The 18,309-nt window shown below is 43.0% G+C and overlaps 1 protein-coding gene across 2 annotated transcripts in view; it reads left to right on the top strand.

Moving 5' to 3' along the window:
• Positions 1-18,309, top strand: part of Mov10l1 (Mov10 like RISC complex RNA helicase 1) — a 73,388-nt gene that overhangs the window by 12,713 nt on the left and 42,366 nt on the right. For both annotated transcript variants that reach the window (XM_037197455.1, XM_037197454.1), the window contains exons 6-12: positions 3,680-3,823; positions 4,433-4,656; positions 5,071-5,194; positions 7,467-7,661; positions 13,867-13,981; positions 17,158-17,335; positions 17,628-17,698. In XM_037197455.1, the coding sequence (XP_037053350.1) occupies positions 3,680-3,823; positions 4,433-4,656; positions 5,071-5,194; positions 7,467-7,661; positions 13,867-13,981; positions 17,158-17,335; positions 17,628-17,698 (1,051 nt within the window). The remainder of the gene's footprint in view (positions 1-3,679; positions 3,824-4,432; positions 4,657-5,070; positions 5,195-7,466; positions 7,662-13,866; positions 13,982-17,157; positions 17,336-17,627; positions 17,699-18,309) is intronic.

Raw genomic sequence — 18,309 nt, 5'->3', positions numbered from 1 at the left:
CTAATCAAATTGGTTTATATAGCAGACCCACTGGAGATAACCCATTACTCCATTAAACATATGGGTTTAATCTGTTCATGAGGACAGAGCCCTACTCAGCCCTCAAAAGTGCTGTCTGGTCCCACCTCTTTGTTTCTTTGCTTTGTTTTGTTTGGGGAGGGGCAGCATCCCACCTCTTCATAGTAGAGATTAAATTTCAGCATGAGTTTTGTAAGGGACAAATCATATTCAAATCATAGTAGTGGTTGTCATTTTATAATTTTATTTATTCTTTATTTTCTGTTATCCTATTTTCTTTGACAGGGTCTCATCTTAAGGCAGCCTCAAACTTACTATGTAGCTGAGGATGGCCTTGAATGATACTCTTGCCTCTATCTCCTAAAACCTGGAATTGAGAGGTATATGCACTCATACTGTTTGTGCAGTTCTAGGGATTGAATCCAGAGCTTTGTGCATACTAAGTAGGCACTCTACCCACTGAGCTACATCTCTAGCCCAACCTTTTGTTTTGTTTTGTTTTTGGAGACAGGGTTTTTCAGTGTAGCTTTGCACCTTTCCTTGTAGCCCAGGCGGGCCTCGAACTCAGAGATCCGCATGCCTCTGCCTCCCGAGTGCTGGGATTAAAGGTGTGCACCACCACTGCCTGGCCTCTAGCCCAATTTTTATATGAAGTTCATTGTTGTTTACTTGTTTGTTAGTTTTAGACAGTGTCTCACTATATGACCCTAGTTGGCCTGTAACTTCCTGTATAGACCAAGCTGGCCTTGAACTCAAAAAGATCTGCCTGCCTTTGCCTCTCAACTTCTGGAACTAAAGGTATGTACCAGCATGTCTAACATCATTTTTTTGTTTTGTGTCTGTTGTCCTTTCATTATTAAATATATATATTGAGAGTTGGCTCAGTAATTAAAAGCACTTGTTTTTGCAGAGGACTCAGCACCCTATGGCAGATCACAACTATCTGTAACTCCAGTCCCAGGGAATCTGATATCTTCCTCTGACTTCCCTGAGCACCTGGCACACATGTAATGCACATACAGTCACACAGGCAAAACACTCATACATGTAGATATAGTCAGAAGTTTTCCTGTGTCCCGCCCATCTCAAAGCCGCTCAGACAAGTAAACACAACAAACTGTATGGCCTAATGGCTCAGGCTTCTCACTAGCTAGCTCCTATAATTTAACCCATTTCTTTTTTTCTTTTTTTTTTTTTTTTTTTTTTTTTTTTTTTTTTTTTTTTTTTTTTTGGTTTTTCGAGACAGGGTTTCTCTGTGTAGCTTTGCGCCTTTCCTGGAGCTCACTTGGTAGCCCAGGCTGGCCTCGAACTCACAGAGATCCGCCTGCTTCTGCCTCCCGAGTGCTGGGATTAAAGGCGTGCGCCACCACCGCCCGGCTTTAACCCATTTCTATTAATCTGTAAGTTGTCATGTGGCCATGGCTTACCAGTATTTTTACATCTTGCTTTTCCTGGCAGCAGCTGGCATCTCTTCTCTCTCTTCTTCTTCCTGTCTATCTGCTTGAATTTCCTGTTTGCCTCTAAGCTGCCTTGCCTTAGGCCAATACAGTGTTATTTATCAACCAATCAGAGCAACACATATTCACAGCATTCAGAAAGACATCCCACAGCACATAGAAAATAAAAAATTATATATATGTGTGTGTATGTGTTATATATATACATATATATACATATATGTATATATATATACATATATAAAAAATGTAGTAGGTTCTTTTGTTGTTATTACCTTTTTTGTTTGTTTTCAAGACAGGGTTTCTCTGTGTAGTTTTGGAGCCTGTCCTGGATCTTGCTCTGTAGACCAGGCTGGCCTGGAACTCAACAGAGATCCACCTGCCTCTGCTTCCCGAGTGCTGGAATTAAAGATGTGTGCCACCATTGCCTGATGTAGTAGGTTCTTACAGTGACTGGAAATCCTGTGTCTAGGTTTTTTGTTTGTGCTTTATTTGCGGCGGTGTGTTCCCCATTTCTGCTTTGTGTGTGGCAGCTGTACCTCTGCCTGCTGGGCTTCCTTGTCTTCTGTTGCCCTTAGCAATTACCACTTGTGAGCTCCTTAGTTGTCTTTCATTATTCTACTCACTGTCTCATCTCCTCAATAAAATGCCAGGTCTGAGTAGGAAAGTGCTTTTTCTCCTTTCTGCCCCACATCTAGCACCTATCCTGGTGTCTGATGAGACAGCTCTGCCCCACATAAGCCGATGGGCAGCAGTTGTCTGATGGAGTGTGGAGGGTGGACTGATGCCACATCTTCTTCCTGCTGGAAGATACTGTCTTTGTCTACTTGGAGCCCAGTTCTCTTATTCATGGGACCCTGCTTACCTTCTGGAAGAAGAAGCAAAACATGGCTCTCAACTTCTGTCAGCATATTCATCTGTAGAGCCCTGGAGTACAGAATAAGGCAGTCGTCTGGTTTACTGACTGGGAGCCCACCTTCATGTCTTGATGGGCCTCAGTTCTGTGTCTGTGACTCGGTCTCCATACTCTGATATTCTTCTCCATGGGGTTGGGGACAACGCCCATGTATGACCAGTGGGTCTCACTGACTCCATGGTTGTCATAGCCACTTGAAGGACATATCTCCTTCACTTCATACGTTGCCCCAATTCTTCTCCTAAGGCCATACATTATGTTGTTGTCATTGTGTTATGTTTAGTTTAGTTTTGTAGTAAGGGCTTGTTATGTCACCCAGGCAGGTCTATAACTAGCAATCCTTCTGTCTTAGCTCCCTGAGTACTACAATTCATGCTGAACCACATGTCCAGCCACCATGAATTCTTGAAATTGTTTCTGCTCTATGGCATGCCCATTCTATCATGATCATGGAGTGGAAGCTGCTGGGGCTAAGGAGCCAGGACATAATGCCCATTCCCATGCTTGAGTCACAAAGCATGTGGACATAAAGAAGCAAAGGACTCCTTTTTGAGAGAAAGAAGTTTCTTATTTTCTGAAGAATGGAACTTCCCCTTGAATTGTTTTCACATAGAGCCAGATACTGTTTAATAATGGATATATGTTCTGAGAAATGTATTACTTGGTCAGGCAACTTAGTGATTGTGCATATATCAATTATATAAGCCTATTGCTATAGGCTACATGTTATGCTACCATGCCAAATACTGCAGGCTGTTGTAACATAGTGCTATTGTACATTTAGACAAATACAAGTATAGAAAAGAATGAAACATTTAGGCAGTGGGAATTTTCATCTCCATCTTAAACTTACAAGACCGGTGTTAAGTATGCAGTCCACTATAAAGGAAATACAGTCATACAGCCCTTAACTGTACTTAAAAGCAAAGAAAATAATACTCCAAATACAAGTTCAGGAAATCTCTGACTGCAAGGCCCTGTGTGTGCCTCCTCCCTCCAATGTCCATCCTTTGTAGTCTTGGAGGCAGTGGAGAGCAGGAATCTCAGCACTGTGAGTTCTGTGGAAGTAGGTCAGATGCTACCTGTTTCACTCCTTGCCTTTAGCCTTTGGGGGATTTGTGATGCTCTTTTGTGAGGTGACTGGAGAAATTGTGGGACTTTAGAATACCTGGCTGGCCTCTGTATCATGTTATCAGGCAGTTGGTCTCTAGGGAGGTGGGAGGAAGGTGGGGAAGGTCAGCAGCGCTGCAGGGAGGTCTCAGCACCTTGACACTAGTGTTTTCTTCAGAGATGCTGCCACTCTTGGTGAGGCCCCCCAGGAGCCCTATGGAGCCCTCTTACTGAAAAACAAAGGTGGTATTGAAGTTACAAGAATGACCAGTTTTGGAACATTGAAGGAAGGAGAAAGCAAGGCAATGGTGATCTGGATAGAGTAAGTACGCCCTGGAGTTTCAGGTAAAGGGGCCGTACAAGTTGCTTTTAAACTCTGACTTGAAGATATTCTGTAGAAACAACTGTATGGTGCCTGTTTATTTTTCCCTGTAAACAGTCTCAGCCCTTGGGCTGAAGAGTTGTTGCCTCACTGGGCACAGGCCTTTGCTATGCAGACCGGGAAACCTAAATTCAGCCTTCCAAACCTAAATGAAGGAAGAAGCAGAGAACTGATTCCCTGAGTTACTCTCCAGCCTCTACAAGCACACCCTGAGACACGTGCACACCCACGTATTGGATGAATGAATGATTGGGTGAATTAATGAATATTAAAATGAAATTTCACCTCAAGCCAGTATGGTGACTCATGCTTATAACACCAGCAAATGGGGAGGCAGAGGCAGGAGAATTACTGCAAGTTCAAGGCTGGTGTGCATAACAAGACTATATCACCCTTCCACAAATTTTGCTCTAAAATGTCCTTCAAACTTAACATTGTAAAGATATTTGAAGGCATTCCTCACTACGTTGAATTGTGTGGGTTTAGTTGACTGTGATGTAGGAGCTCTGAAGACCTGACACAGTCCATGGCCTTTTTTCTTTTTTCCAGGAATAAAGGAAAGATTTCTCAGGACCTCATCAGTTGCAGACTGGCTGGCTGGGATAAAATGCAACAGTTTAGATTTGAGGCACAGGGCAGAGGCCAGGCCTGCTCAGGGGAGGCTGCTGTTTCTGTTCCTGAGGGTGAAAATGTTAATTTATTGAATCATCACAGAGAAAACAAAACTGATGAGACGCCAGAGAGCCACCTGAGCAACACAGAAATCTCTCCAGGTATATGGTGCAGCTGCTGCTCCATAAGGTCCAGGAACTGAGCTGGCCTTGTGGCCAGTGAGTTAGAGAGTCTGCCCTAGGACCTGGCAACACTTGGTGCCTGAACTCTTTTTAATTTGGATACTTGTGCTCCTGCAGTCTTGGGGCTGGGAGAAGGACAGAAACAGCTTGACACAGACCAGCATGTGCTTTAGGATACAGGCAGTCCTCAGCTAGGAGATGGCCAGGGCCAGAGACCTTTCCCTAGTCCTGGCTGGTCCTGTAGGTACATCATCCTCCCCTGCTTCCCTGTTCTGTTAGCCACCTACAAAAGTTGGGGTTGTATGTGTATGTGTGTGTACACATTGATTTCCAACATTGTTAGGAATAAGTTACCTTCCCCCACTAATTGTTGGTTTAAATGTCATTTCCCAGATGACTGTGCTTGTGAAGAAGAAAGCAGAGAAAAAGGAAACACATCAAAGAAACAGGAGCCTGAACCTGGGGGCCTCATTCCTCCGGGGGAGAAAACTTGCATTGTGGTTACATGTGATGCCAAGTATGTGCTTGGGGCTAGGAAGAGCTTCCTGTGGGGTACTGTTACATGTTTCTCCCATGGGTCATCTGTGATGCTTATATAATTTTTTCCCCTTTGAGACAGGGTTTCTCTGTGTAGCCTGTCCTGGAACTCACTCTGTAGACCAGGCTCTTGAACTCGGAGATCTGCCTGCCTCTTACCCCCTAGTGCTAAGATTAAAGGCGTGTACCACTACTACCTGGATATGTTGTATATTTTTAAAGCGTTCATTCCTGTCTCTGATGGAACCAAATCACAAAGACAAGTATTGATCCAGAAAATGTCCACCCAGAATAGGACCCACACTCCTCTTCAGCAGACAACCTGACTCCATCTTTACAAAGAAAGTAGTGTTCATGACCCATTTAGATGCAAGCTCTCTTCTACTGCTTTTGAGCCCTTCTGATGGTAGCCATCTTGAGCTCATTTTCACTGTGTCCTGGTGTCCCCAAGATCTCAGTCCATCTACACCCCTCTTCTTGTCCTCTGGGCATCTTGTCAAGACATTATAGTGAGCAAGAGGTGGAAGGAAAGGGGCGCACAGACTAGACTGGAAGTCCTACCTCCATTGTGCATCTTCATCTGGTTGGGCCCTAACCAGATAGCATTCCCCAGCCTTTCACTCAGCTCTCCTTTCCTGTTCTCCCTCCTCATGCCCCACTGCCATTCTGGCTGCTCAAAAGCATGTAGTCACCAAGGTTGACATTTGGGTCCAGGCTTCCTTCCCATTGACAGTCATTTAAATCTTTCTGATCTGATGATCTTGCTTCAAACCCATCAGATTGTAGGTGAGTCACCCATGTAAATGAGACAGCTGAGTTTTAGCCATGGCATAACAGAAGTAATTAGGTTGAGAAAGCTATAGTTATAAGCAGAGGTTAGTATGCACAGCATAACCTTGTTAGAGTCACAGCTGGAAATGAGCAATCAAGTAAGAACGGTGCCATTTTAGTCACACAGTTAGAAGTCTTGAATTTGGGAATACTGAAAATATTTTCCCTGTTAAATTTCAGAATTACAGAAAGTTCTGTTTTAAGCACCTGAATTTATCTTGATGTATTAGTTACTTTACCTGTTGCCATAATAAAATACCTGGAAAAATCAACAACTTAGGAAATAAATGGTTCATTTTGGCTCACAGTTCTAAGTTATAATCTAGCAGGGTGTGGTAGCACAGGCCTTTGATCCCAGCACTCGGGAGTCAGAGGCAGGCAGATCTCTGAGTTTGAGGCCAGCCTGGTCTACAGAGTGAGTTCCAGGATAGCCAGAGCTACACAGAGAAACCCTGTCTCCAACAAAACAATAAAGTATGTCTCCATAGTAGCAGGAAGGAGCTTTCGGCAGCGTCAGCCCGAATGCTGTCCTATTTGAAGACTTCTCTGCTTAATGAATAAATAAGTCTATTATCTTTAAAATCAGTTTTACTCAAGTTCTCAGGGTAGAGGCAGAATAAAGACAGATTCTTAGCCATAATATCACATAAACGGCCTCTAGCCCACTTCCTGATGGAGAGTCTTTGATCCACTTTGAAATCTCATCAACCAAGCCTCCATGTTTTTCTCTGCATTTTTGTCTTCCTTCCCACCTGAATGGCCCATTAAGTCCTGCTTCCAGCATGCTAGGGATTTTCTAGCCCTAAGTATCAAAATCTTCCACATTCCAGCCACAAAAATTTCTGAAGGCCTAGGAGTCACACATTTATCACAGCATTGGCCCACTTCTCAGTACCAATTTTCTTCTATGTTACCTACTTTTCCTGTTGCTATGATTAAAAAAATGCCCCAATGAAAGCAACTTAAGGGAAATATGGTTTGTTTTGGTTCACAGTTCAGGGTTCCAGTCCATCGTGGCAGAAGAACCTTGCATGCACAAAACAGAGCAGTAAGGCTTGTGCTCAGCTTGCTTCTCCTTTTTATCTGCTTCACAATCTCATCCCAGGAAATGGAGACACAGTCAGCAAGTTTTCCTACCTCAGTTCATCTAACCAAGAATAGTGTCTATAGGCATACCCAGAGGGCTATCTCCATAGTGGTTATAGACCTTAACCACACTGACACTTGGGATTAACCATCACACTTGGAAAATACTATATTTCTTGCTTTATAAAGTAAACTTTCCTGTTTTAAAAAAAATTACTAAGAAGTCAGCTTGGCTGATACTTAAAGCTTTACAACTTCCTTAAATACTGAAAGGGAAATCAGATTGAATCTGCCTCATTCATAACTAAGACTAAATTTTTTTTTTCTTTTTCAAGAAACCCTGGCCGTTGCAAGGAGCTCCTTCTGCTGTGTTTCTCCAACTTTCTTATTGGGCGACATCTTGAAGTGAATGTCGTGAGTGGTGAAGAGGCATTAATAGCTGTGCGTGAGCCATTTTCTTGGAAAAAGCCTAAAAGTTCCCAAACATTAGTGTCTGCAAAGACTACAGTTGTTGTGACCACGCAGAAGAGGTACTATGCAATTACTGTGTGGTTTTCTGTCTGTTAGCTTTATATGTTATGGAAAGGCAGTGGTGTCAGCCGTCACCCTAGCAAAGGAGGTGACAAGGGCAAGGCTGGTGTTTGAGCCTTTTTCGGTGACTGGTCTTGGGGCAGGATGCATTCCCATGGAACTGGTAAGGGCAGGGTCTGTGTCTGTTACCTCCAGTGTCCATGCAGACCAGGCCCTGTGCACCCTTCGGCTCTGCTCTCCTTGGCAGATCCTGGGGCCACTTTGAAACCAGGAGGGTGTAGCTCTTGGCTCCTGCCGTCCGCTCCTGGGCAGGACTGGCTCTGATGCCCCTGCTGCACCATTAGCAGCGGCTCTGTGCCATACTGGCTGGTGTGGCTTTTAGAGCAGTTCCCAGAATTGCTGTGTAGCTTGTAGTGGGCCCAAGATTGCTTGGTCACTGGAAGCCTTTTGGAAGATCTGATACCATTCAAGAATGAAAACAGTGACTTGAGCATAGAAAGTTTGTGAACGACCTGGTTACTGCCTGGGTTGGGTCCAGGGTCCATTTGCTCTTGTCTGAAGTAAACAAAGCAATAAAACTTCCAAGAAACACATTTCTTCTAAGTTTAATCCAAAAAAAAAAAAAAAAAAAAAAAGGGACCTGCGTGTGAGTGTTAAATGGCTTTGTCTTGGGTGCGGAAGACACTGCTGCGTCCTTGTCACTACTGAGGGTTTGAGTCAGGTGCTGCCCACAGCCCATCAGGGCAAGACTATTATTTCTCTAATACTGGAAAATTCTGGATTTCAGATCATGTTAACCCAGTAACAGTCTAAGACAAAGGATGATGGACTTCTACCAAATTGTAGACTGAAAGGAGAATGTATTAGCAGACAGTATTATGGCATTGCTGAACTTGTCATTGACCATTGTTTGGAAGGCAGCTGTGGACACCATGCTTCTTTAGACCATTGTTTGAATCACAGCACTGCGACCAAGAAGCTGTGTGGCCTTGGGAAAGTGTCTTGACCTCTCTGTGCCTTAACTTCATTTGTAAGTGATAGTCTCTCCCTCATGTGGTTTGAGGAGTAAATGGTATAGAGCACATGAAATGCACAGTTTCCTGGCACAGAGCAGTAGTAAGTGCTGATGGTTCTTGGTCACTTCTAGGGTGTGCCTAGGGGAAAAGCCCAGAAAGGGAGTGAGATGTTAGCATGTCTGCAGTGACTGGGTGAGAAGTATGAGAGCAAATACTCTGGTTTACACACCGTCCAGTTAGAGCTGGTCCAAGAGAAAGCGCATGTACAAGTGTTCGAATACCCTGCTGACTGTTTCTGGGGGAGTATTAGCACATCCATGTATGAGAGTTCCTCTAGAGCAGTGGTTCCCACCCTTCCTCATGCTGCGACCCTTTAATACAGTTCCTCATGGAGTGGTGACCCCCAACCACAAAATCATTTTTATTGCTAATTTATAACTGTAATTTTGCTATTGTTATGCATTATAATGTAAATACCGTTGTTTTCTTTCTTTCTTTCTTTCTTTTCTTTTTTTTTTTTTTTTTTTTTTTTTTTTTTGATGTTTTTGCCTGTATGTACGTCTGTGTGAGGGTGTTGGATCTTGGGACTACAGACAGTTGTGAGCTGCCGTGTGGCTGCTGGGAATCGAACCTGGATCCTCTGGAAGAGCAGTTAGTGCTATTAACTGCTGAGCCATCTCTCCAGCCCCATATATTTATGATTTCTAATGGTCTTAGGCGACTCCTGTGAAAGAGTCTTCAATCCCCAAAGGGGTCTGGACCCACAGGTTGAGAACATGTGCTAGACTAAGGCCATTGGTTCCCGGCAGTCTGGGCAGTGCTATCTCCTGCCTGCACGGTGACTCCCAGGGTCAGTCAAGTCCAGTGCGCAGTCATGCTCTTGTTTTAGCTGTCAGGTGGGGTCATGTATTGCATAGACCTCTTCAAAACTTGTTGTTTTTGCTGCTGTTTGCCTTTTGAAACAGAGTTTCCCCATGTAACCCTGGCTGTCCTGGAACTCACTCTGTACACCAGACTGGTCTCAAACACACAGATCTCCCTGCCTCTGCCTTCTAAGTAATGGGATTAAAAGTGTGCACCACTACACCCAGCTCTCTTTAATTTTTTAAAAATATGTGTATAAAATAATGGGTTTCTTTGCAATATTTTTAAACATACAGATAACTATACCTTGATAATATCTACCTACTCATCATCCATCCTTATTCCACTCTCCTCCAATAGTCTGCTTCTGCTTTCACATTTGTATTTCTTTTTTCCTTCTCCGTTTAGACCCTTTCCCACACACACAGTCTCCTTTCTACCGTCACAGGGTATGTGTGTGTTTACAAATGTGTATTCTACATAAGAGAGAAAATTACATATAAGAGAAACTTTTCCTTCTTTAGCCTGGCTCCCTCCCTCCCTCCCTCCCTCTCTCCTTCCTTCCTTCCTTCCCTTTCTTTCTTGACAGTCTCCAGTTCATCCAGTTTCCACACATAACTGTTTTCCTTTTTATGGATGAATACAACTCTTGTATGAATATGTATCACACTCTGCATTCAACTGTTGTTGGATGTCTGGACTGATTCCATAACTTAGCTGTTGAGGGCAATAAACATGAATGTTGAAGTAAGTGGTGTGTTGTTTTGGAATCCTTTAGACATGGGCCTGGGGCAGCTCCTGGGGTAGTTCTGTACTGACCTCCTTAGTGGCTGCTCCACCTCACAGTACCACATCGTATAGTTCCCACATCTCACTGGCTTTATCTGTCCTCTATTGTCATCAAGATAGTGAGATGGAGTCTCTGAGCAATTTAATTTGCATTTTTCATGTTCATTAGCCATTTGTATTTCTTTTGAGAACTGTCTGTTTAATTAATTTGCCCAAATATTGATTGGCCGGATGGTTTGAGTTTTTATTTTGTTGTTTGTTTGTTTGGTTGGTTGGTTGGTTGGTTGGTTGGTTGGTTGGTTTTTCAAGACAGGGTTTCTCTGTGTAGTTTTGGTGCCTGTCCTGGATCTTGCTCTATAGACCACCAGGCTGGCCTTGAACTCACAAAGATCCACCTGGCTCTGCCTCCCAAATGCTCGGATTAAAAGCATGCACCACTGCCACCCAGCATTGTTGTTGTTGTTTTTATGGCTGGTATTTGAGTTGGGTTTTTTTGGTTTTGTTTTATTTTGTTTTTTTTTTTTAATAGATTCTAGATTTGTTGTTGTTTTGTTTTCGAGACAGTTTCTCTGTGTAGCTTTGGTGCATGTCCTGGAACTCGCTCTGTAGACCAGGCTGGCCTGGAACTCACAGAGATTCGCCTGCCTCCGCCTCCTGAGTGCTGGGATTAAAGTGTGCCACCACCGCCCAGCTAGATTATAGATTTTAATTCCTTGTCAGTTGGTAACGTTTTGCAGGATGTCCCTTCACTCTGGTTGTTTCTTCTGCTGTATAAAAGCTTTTAATTCCACATAACTCTATCAAGTATTGCTACTATTTACTGAGCTATTGTAGTCACAGGCACAGGAAACCTTGCCAGTGCCTGTATCTTAAAATGCAGATCCAGAGTTGTGGGTCTTACGTTAGGGTTTGTCTTAGGGTTTTTATTGCCGTAAAGAGACACAATGACCACAATAGCTTTTATAAGAAAACATTTAATTGGGGTGACTCATTTACAGTTTCAGAGGTTCAGTCATCATGATGGGAGCATGACAGTTTGCAGGCAGACATGGTGCTAGAACTGAGAGTCCTACGTTTTTTGCAACTAACAGGAAGTCAACTGAGACACTGGGTGGTATCCTGAGCATAGGAAACCTCAAAGCCCACCTGCACAGTGACACACTTCCTCCAACAACAAGGTATTCCCACTTCAACAAGGCCACACCTCCTAATAGTGTTGCTCCCTGTGAGATTATGGGGGCCAGTTACATTCAGACCACCACAGATTCTTTGATCCATTTTGAAGTGATTTTTGTAGAAAACAAGAGGTGGAGATCTATTTCATTCTTCTACTTGTAAGCTACCATGTACGTGATTTCTGGGAACTGTCATTTCTCTGCTGTGTTTTTTATACCATTGTTGAAAATGGGATGGTTGTAGCTGTATGAGTTCATTTCTGGCTTCTCCCTTCTATTCAAATCATTGTTCTATGTGAGCAGAACTCTTGTGTTTTTGTCTTTGACACAGGGTCTCACTATGTAGCTCTGGCTACCCTAGAATTTATTACTAGACCAGGCTGGTCTCAAACTCAGAGAGCAGCTTGTATACAGGTGTGCTGATTGTCTTAGTCCCTCCATAGCTCAGTAATTGTTCGTTAGTTCATTAGCATTTACTAGGTGCCCCTGCTTTCCAGGTAGCCATTTGCATGAATACCCCACACTTCAGAGGTGAACACAGCCTCAGCAGCCTTCAGTACTGCTGGGTAGCCCTGTAGTAGACTGCAGTTTCCACCCAGAGTCATACAGTCAGACTACCTGCAGGGTTCTTAAAGGAACCCACTGCACAGGAAGTGGCGATGAAGTTGAGAGACTGGCAATACACCTCTGCTCCCTCCACTCCGCACAAACTGCATCGGAGCTTGAAGGGGACCTGGCCTTGAGATGCCTGTCCTTCCTCATTCTCTCTCCTCACTTCTCCCCATTTTCCCTATCATTTCTGTTACTCTGCTTTTTGTCTTCCTGGATATGGAAGATGCTGTGAATTTAAATGTAGCTAACTAGATGAAGGCAGACGCTTAAGGATGAACCTAAATTTCTCTAGAGAAAAATAGCACCAAGGACCAGCAGAACAGTTGAAGCACAGGGCAGCTTTTACCAAGTATGTCCTTTTCCCTTTCTTTCTTTCTTTCTTTCTTTCTTTCTTTCTTTCTTTCTTTCTTTCTTTCTTTCTTTCTTTCTTTTCTTTCTTCCTTCCTTCCTTCCTTCCTTCCTTCCTTCCTTCCTTCCTTCCTTCCTTTCTTTCTTTCTTCCCCCAAATTCACTTTTCCTTTTTTCAATAATTTATTTTTATTTTATGTTCATTGGTGTTTTGCCTGAATTTATAACTGTGTGAGGGTGTCATATCCCCTGAAACTGGAGTTACAGACAGGTGTGAGCTGCCATGTGGGTGCTGGGAATTGAACCTGGGTCCTTTAGAAGAGCAGCCAGTGCTCTTAACCACCAAGTCATCTCTCCAACCCCCTCCAATCTTCTTATTGGTGATATGTCAGTATCATGTCTTCACTAAAAGTGTGGTAGTAAGAGTTTAGCTACTTAGGAAGTTAAAACGAACTGTCTTTAAATGTCATGGTGTTTGATTAGGCTCCTGGAACTTTTTCCATCTGGTTCCCCTACAGCTTGCAGAGCTCTGTCCAGCTCTGTTGTAGAGACAAGAGTGCCAAGCCAGAGCTTGTGTAGAGACAGGATCCTGAACCCAGTGTAGCCTAGTCCAGTTCTCATGTCAGGTGTTTCCATGGACTAATGAACTTTAGCCTTTCTGAAACAGGACAGAGTATCTGAGGGGAAATGCCTCATACAGGTTGAACTTCTTTAACTCAAAACCCAGTGTCTTCTGAAATCTGAAAATATCTGAATGTTGATATGACCTACAAGTTTCAGATTTTGTTGCACTTCAGAAAATCTATAACTGGTAAAATCAATATAAATATTGCAAAGTGAAGAATAATGGGTTAAAAGTGTAGCTCAGTGGTAGATTGCCTAACAAGTGTGAGGCCCTGGGTTCAATCCCAGAACTGGGGGTCAGGGGACCTAGAAAATCTGAAACATTCTGGACCCATACACTATAGACAAGATATATATATATATGTATATATATATGTATATATATACATATATATATACATACATACATGTAAAAGTTTAGATTAAGAATTTCTTTTAGTTCAGTCAGTACTTGTTATCCAGGAGAAACTGAGTTCAGTCCCCAGACCCATATAAAAAAGCAAGTCACTATGGTGCCATGTTGTAATCCCACCACTGGGAAGGTAGAGACAGGCAGCTCCTGGGGCTCATTGCCTGGCTGGCCTCGCCTAATCAGGTAATCCTAGGCTAACCAGAGACGACCATGTTTTAAAAAAAATCAAGGATGACGCACCCAAGAAACAACATCCAAAGTTGTCCTCTGGCCTCTACACATGTGTGTGCATGCCCCACCCCCACATACACACAAGCTATACATGCATAATATAATTGCTCTTGATTTAACTTTTTCTTTTAAGGAACTCAAGAAGACAACTTCCAAGTTTTCTTCCACAGTATCCAATACCAGATAGATTAAAAAAATGTGTGGAACAGAAAATTGACATCCTGACTTTCCAGCCGCTTCTTGCAGAGGTAGGAAAACATCTGAAAGCAGTGGGGTGTTACTCACCACTAAAGCACCATTCAAAAAAACCGGGTGAGCCATTGGATTCAGATCTCCTGTCAGTATTTTCCACCATAGGTAACTAGGAATTTCAGGATAACAAGAGAGAATCACCTTCACATATAACCTGGTGTTCAGAGTGCTCAGGAAGAGGAGTGGAAATGGGAGATTCAAGCCAGCCTTCTATCTGCCAGGTATCCTTGGTCTACTATGCCAGGGTCAGGAGGCTTTCCATACTTATGTAGAGAGGCTCAGAACACTGAAGGTGGAGAGCACTGGTGCTAGGCAGACGAGCATTGAAAATCAAGTCTCTGGAAAGACTTAGGTATGCACCAACTCTGAGGAAGTGCAACCCTTCTGAATTCAGCAGCAAGGCACAGACATGACTGTGGAGCCAGAGATGCTTTAGGCTTAGCTCTAGATGCAGATGTCACAGTCAACTCTTCAGCATTCCCTTGTGCTCTGCATTGTCCCTTAGCATAACATCTGTGACCTTTGCTGAAGTGTTCTTCCCAGAAATGCCAGGACAGCAGACAGGGAAAGAGATGCACACTGCTTGCAGGGAAGGTGGAAGACTGCCTCCCTGAGTTCAGAGGCTGCAGAGAAGTCTAGAAAACAAAAGTTTAATTAGGGTCTGGCATTGGATGGGAAATCTGCCCTATCCGAGGAAGTATTGCTGTAGCCTGGGCTACAGAGTGAGTTCCAGGAAAGGAGCCAAGGCTACACAGAGAAAACCCCTGTCTTGGGGGGGGGAAAAAAAAAACCTAAAAAAAAAAAATAAGGTATAGAAGTGACTGAGGACATTCTGACATCAGTCTCTGGTACTCTACATGTACCCAACACAGGCAAGTGTACCTACATGCACACATTCACACACACACACACACACACACACACATCCACACTTAACACAGTTAAGTGAATTTTGACTAGCGGTTAGAATACAATTTCTAACTATTCCTGAAGTGGCTTAAACACACTTCTGACATTTTAGTGTTTGTGTGCAAAGCTTTCTCAGCACTGATGATTTTACATTCACAATACTTACTGTCATAGTTAGCTTCAGATGTTAATGTGATGCAATCCATAGTCACTTGGGAAGAGGGAACCCCAGTTAAAGAGTTGCCTCCATCAGATTGGCTTATGGGCATATCAGTGAGACATTTTCTTTCTTTCTTTAACTTATTCATTTAATATGTATGGGTGTTTTGTCTGCATCTCTGTCTGTGCACAGTCTGTGCATTGTAGCAGAGGCCAGAAGAATATATTGGATCTCCTGGGACTGGAGTTACAGACAGATGTGAGCTACCATGTGGATGCTGAGAATTGAGCCCCAGTCCTCTGGAAGAGCAACCAGTGTTCTTAACCTCTGAACCATCTCTCCAGCCCATGAGGCATTTTCTTTATTGCTGAGCTATATAAAAGAAAGGTAGCTGAGCAAGCCAGAGGAGCAAACTAGTAAGCAGCATTCCTCTGCTAGTTTCTACTAAAAGCTCCTACCCTGAGTTCATTTACTTAACTAATTGCTACAGCAAAGACCTCTAGAAATAAGGAGAAATGATGAGAATGGACGTCTATTTTGTTTCTGATCCTAGTGGAATAGTTTTCAGTTTTTCAGCAGTGAGTATTTTTATAATCTACCTTTATCATATTGAGAAAGTGGTTCTTTTTAATCATGAGAGGATGCTGAATTTAGTCAGATATTTTTTCTGTATCTCAATGATCATGTGTTTTTCTCCATTCTGTTAAGTAGTTTGCTGTTTTTAATTTTCATATGTTAGCCTATCCATACCTCCTAAGTTTGGCCATACTTTTAATATACTACAGCATTGTGTGCTAGCATTTTGTGACAGTCCTTGAATCAATATTCATAAGACATTGGTTTGTATTGGAGAGGGAGCTGTGGTTGGGTAAGTTCTGTTTGTTTTGTTTTGAAATGGAGTCTTACTATGTTACCCAGGATAGCCTCAAACTCCTGAACTGAAATGGCCCTCTTTCTTTAGCCTGCTGCGTAGCTGAGAGAAGTACCACTCTTTCTTTTTCTCTCCTGCCTTTTTCTCTACCTTCTCCCTTTCCCTTCCTTTTCCCTCTTCTTTTACATGTCTTTTCCCTTCTTCCTCTTTCCCTTTATCTTCTTCCTCCCCGTTCCCTCACATCACTATGACACTGTGCAGCCCAGGCTAGCCTCAAACTTGTAATCTTCCTGTCTGTTTTCTGAGCGATGGGATTACAGGTGTGCACCACATGCCTTTTCTTTCTTTATAAATGTCCTTTTCTGATTTTGATGTCAGAGTAATACTGACTTCTTAGAATGAATTATAGAGGATTCCTTGGGCTTTTGGAAAAGTTTGAAGAGGATTTCTGCTGTTTCTTTAAATGTAGAATTTTCTCATGAAACCACCAGATCTAGGGATTTTCTTTGTTGAAAAAGTTTTTGGTTCTTGAGTAGTTACAATTATATTCTGATTGCATTGTTTCTTTGTGGTATAGTCTTGGTAGCTTTTATGTTTCTAGGACTTACCGTTTCATCTAGTTTTTTTTGTTGTTGTTGTTTTGTTTTGTTTTGTTTTTTTGTTTTTTTCGAGACAGGGTTTCTCTGTGTAGCTTTGTGCCTTTCCTGGAACTCACTTGGTAGCCCAGGCTGGCCTCGAACTCACAGAGATCCGCCTGGCTCTGCCTCCCGAGTGCTGGGATTAAAGGCGTGCGCCACCACCGCCCGGCTTTCATCTAGATATTTTTACAATTATTTCAGATGGAAAGGAAGATGGCCCTTTACACTATATCTAGGCCAATGGATAGATAGCCTGTCCTTGTCCTCAAACATCTTTGGAAGTTACACCACCCTTTCCAGAATAAGCTCAAAGACGTGACAGAAAGTTAGGGACAAGAGAGTTGGCTGAGGGCCCAGACTATGGTAGTGAGTAGAGATTTTGGTTAATGAAGAGCCACAGTGTTGTGGTCCTCCATAAGCCAAAGGGTGGAGGTATGCTGACTGGGTTCATAACCTCTCACCCTGAATAGTCCTGTCTGGAGTAGATGTCTTGGATGTAAGGGTTTAGACATCTGGACTCTAAGAGTGGGTATTCCTTAGACATAGATAGGGATGTACTGTTCTGTCTTCACAGACTGGGTGCTTGTTTTTTAGCTTCTGAACATGTCGAACTACAAGGAGAAGTTCTCCACTCTGCTGTGGCTGGAGGAGATCCATGCAGAAATAGAACTGAAGGAGTATAACATGAGTGGCGTGGTCCTGAAGAGGAAGGGGGATCTGCTGGTGCTAGAGGTCCCGGGCCTTGCTGAAAGCCGGCCTTCCCTCTATGCAGGTAGATCCTCACTGTGGGTTACCTGGGGGCCAGCAGAAAGATCACACTGGGGAAAAGTAGTTTCACCTGGCCACTTACTTAGATTGTCCCATTTCTGTCCTTAGAAGCAACATTTACTTAAAAGGGAGTGATCTAACGTGTATGTTATACATGTTTCTTTGTTACACACTATCTTTAAGCAACAATATCAGGAATTCTATATTTTATTATACTTCATTAAGACTTGATTTCAGAGTGAAGCAGGAAATTTATGATTTTGTGTTTGACACATAGTAATATATTTTTTACCTAGGTGACAAGCTGATTTTAAAATCTCAAGAATACAATGGACATGTCATTGAATATATCGGCTATGTCATGGAGGTGAGAGGACACTCCTCAAAGAGTGAAGGACAGACTGACTCATCCACCCTCACAGAGGGAACTCCAGTGGCTTTGTCTGTATTGTGGGAAATTTAAAGACACGGGATCTTTGAGTAATTTTTGTTGTGTAAAGGGACCTTCCTGTCTAAGAAAGTATAATTTTCAACTATATAAAACTACTTGTAAGCCATGTTTGCACTGAATCAGCTTTGGGCCCTGTGGGCATGATCTAGAAGAGTTAGCGGATAGGAGCCTTAGGAGGAGGACCCACTAGGTAAGTATGGTCCTGAGGCATTCAGTAGGATACTCTGCGCAGTAAAGCCAGGTGCTCAGTCAATGCATGCTTCGGTCTCTGCATGACTTCCCTTGGTTCTGCCATCAACTTTCTGGCCAGAACATGGGGCAGGATACTCAAGCTGATAGAGAAGGTTTCCAAGAGACCCAGATGGTGTAGCTGGTAAAGAAGCCACATCTGAAACACATATTTATCATGCTGAAGTCAAGTTTGCTGTCTTACAACCAGCAGGGATAGTCCAACATAGGTCTCTTGGCCTTCAAAAGCTGTGCCCTGTTAGGAGAGCCAATTTGGAGAGTTTAGGGAGAGAAGACTC

The sequence above is a fragment of the Peromyscus leucopus genome, chromosome 20, assembly GCF_004664715.2.
Source record: "Peromyscus leucopus breed LL Stock chromosome 20, UCI_PerLeu_2.1, whole genome shotgun sequence".
NCBI lineage: Eukaryota > Metazoa > Chordata > Mammalia > Rodentia > Cricetidae > Peromyscus > Peromyscus leucopus.
Note: the sequence above shows the minus strand (reverse complement) of the source record. Positions and strands in the feature narration are given on the sequence as shown.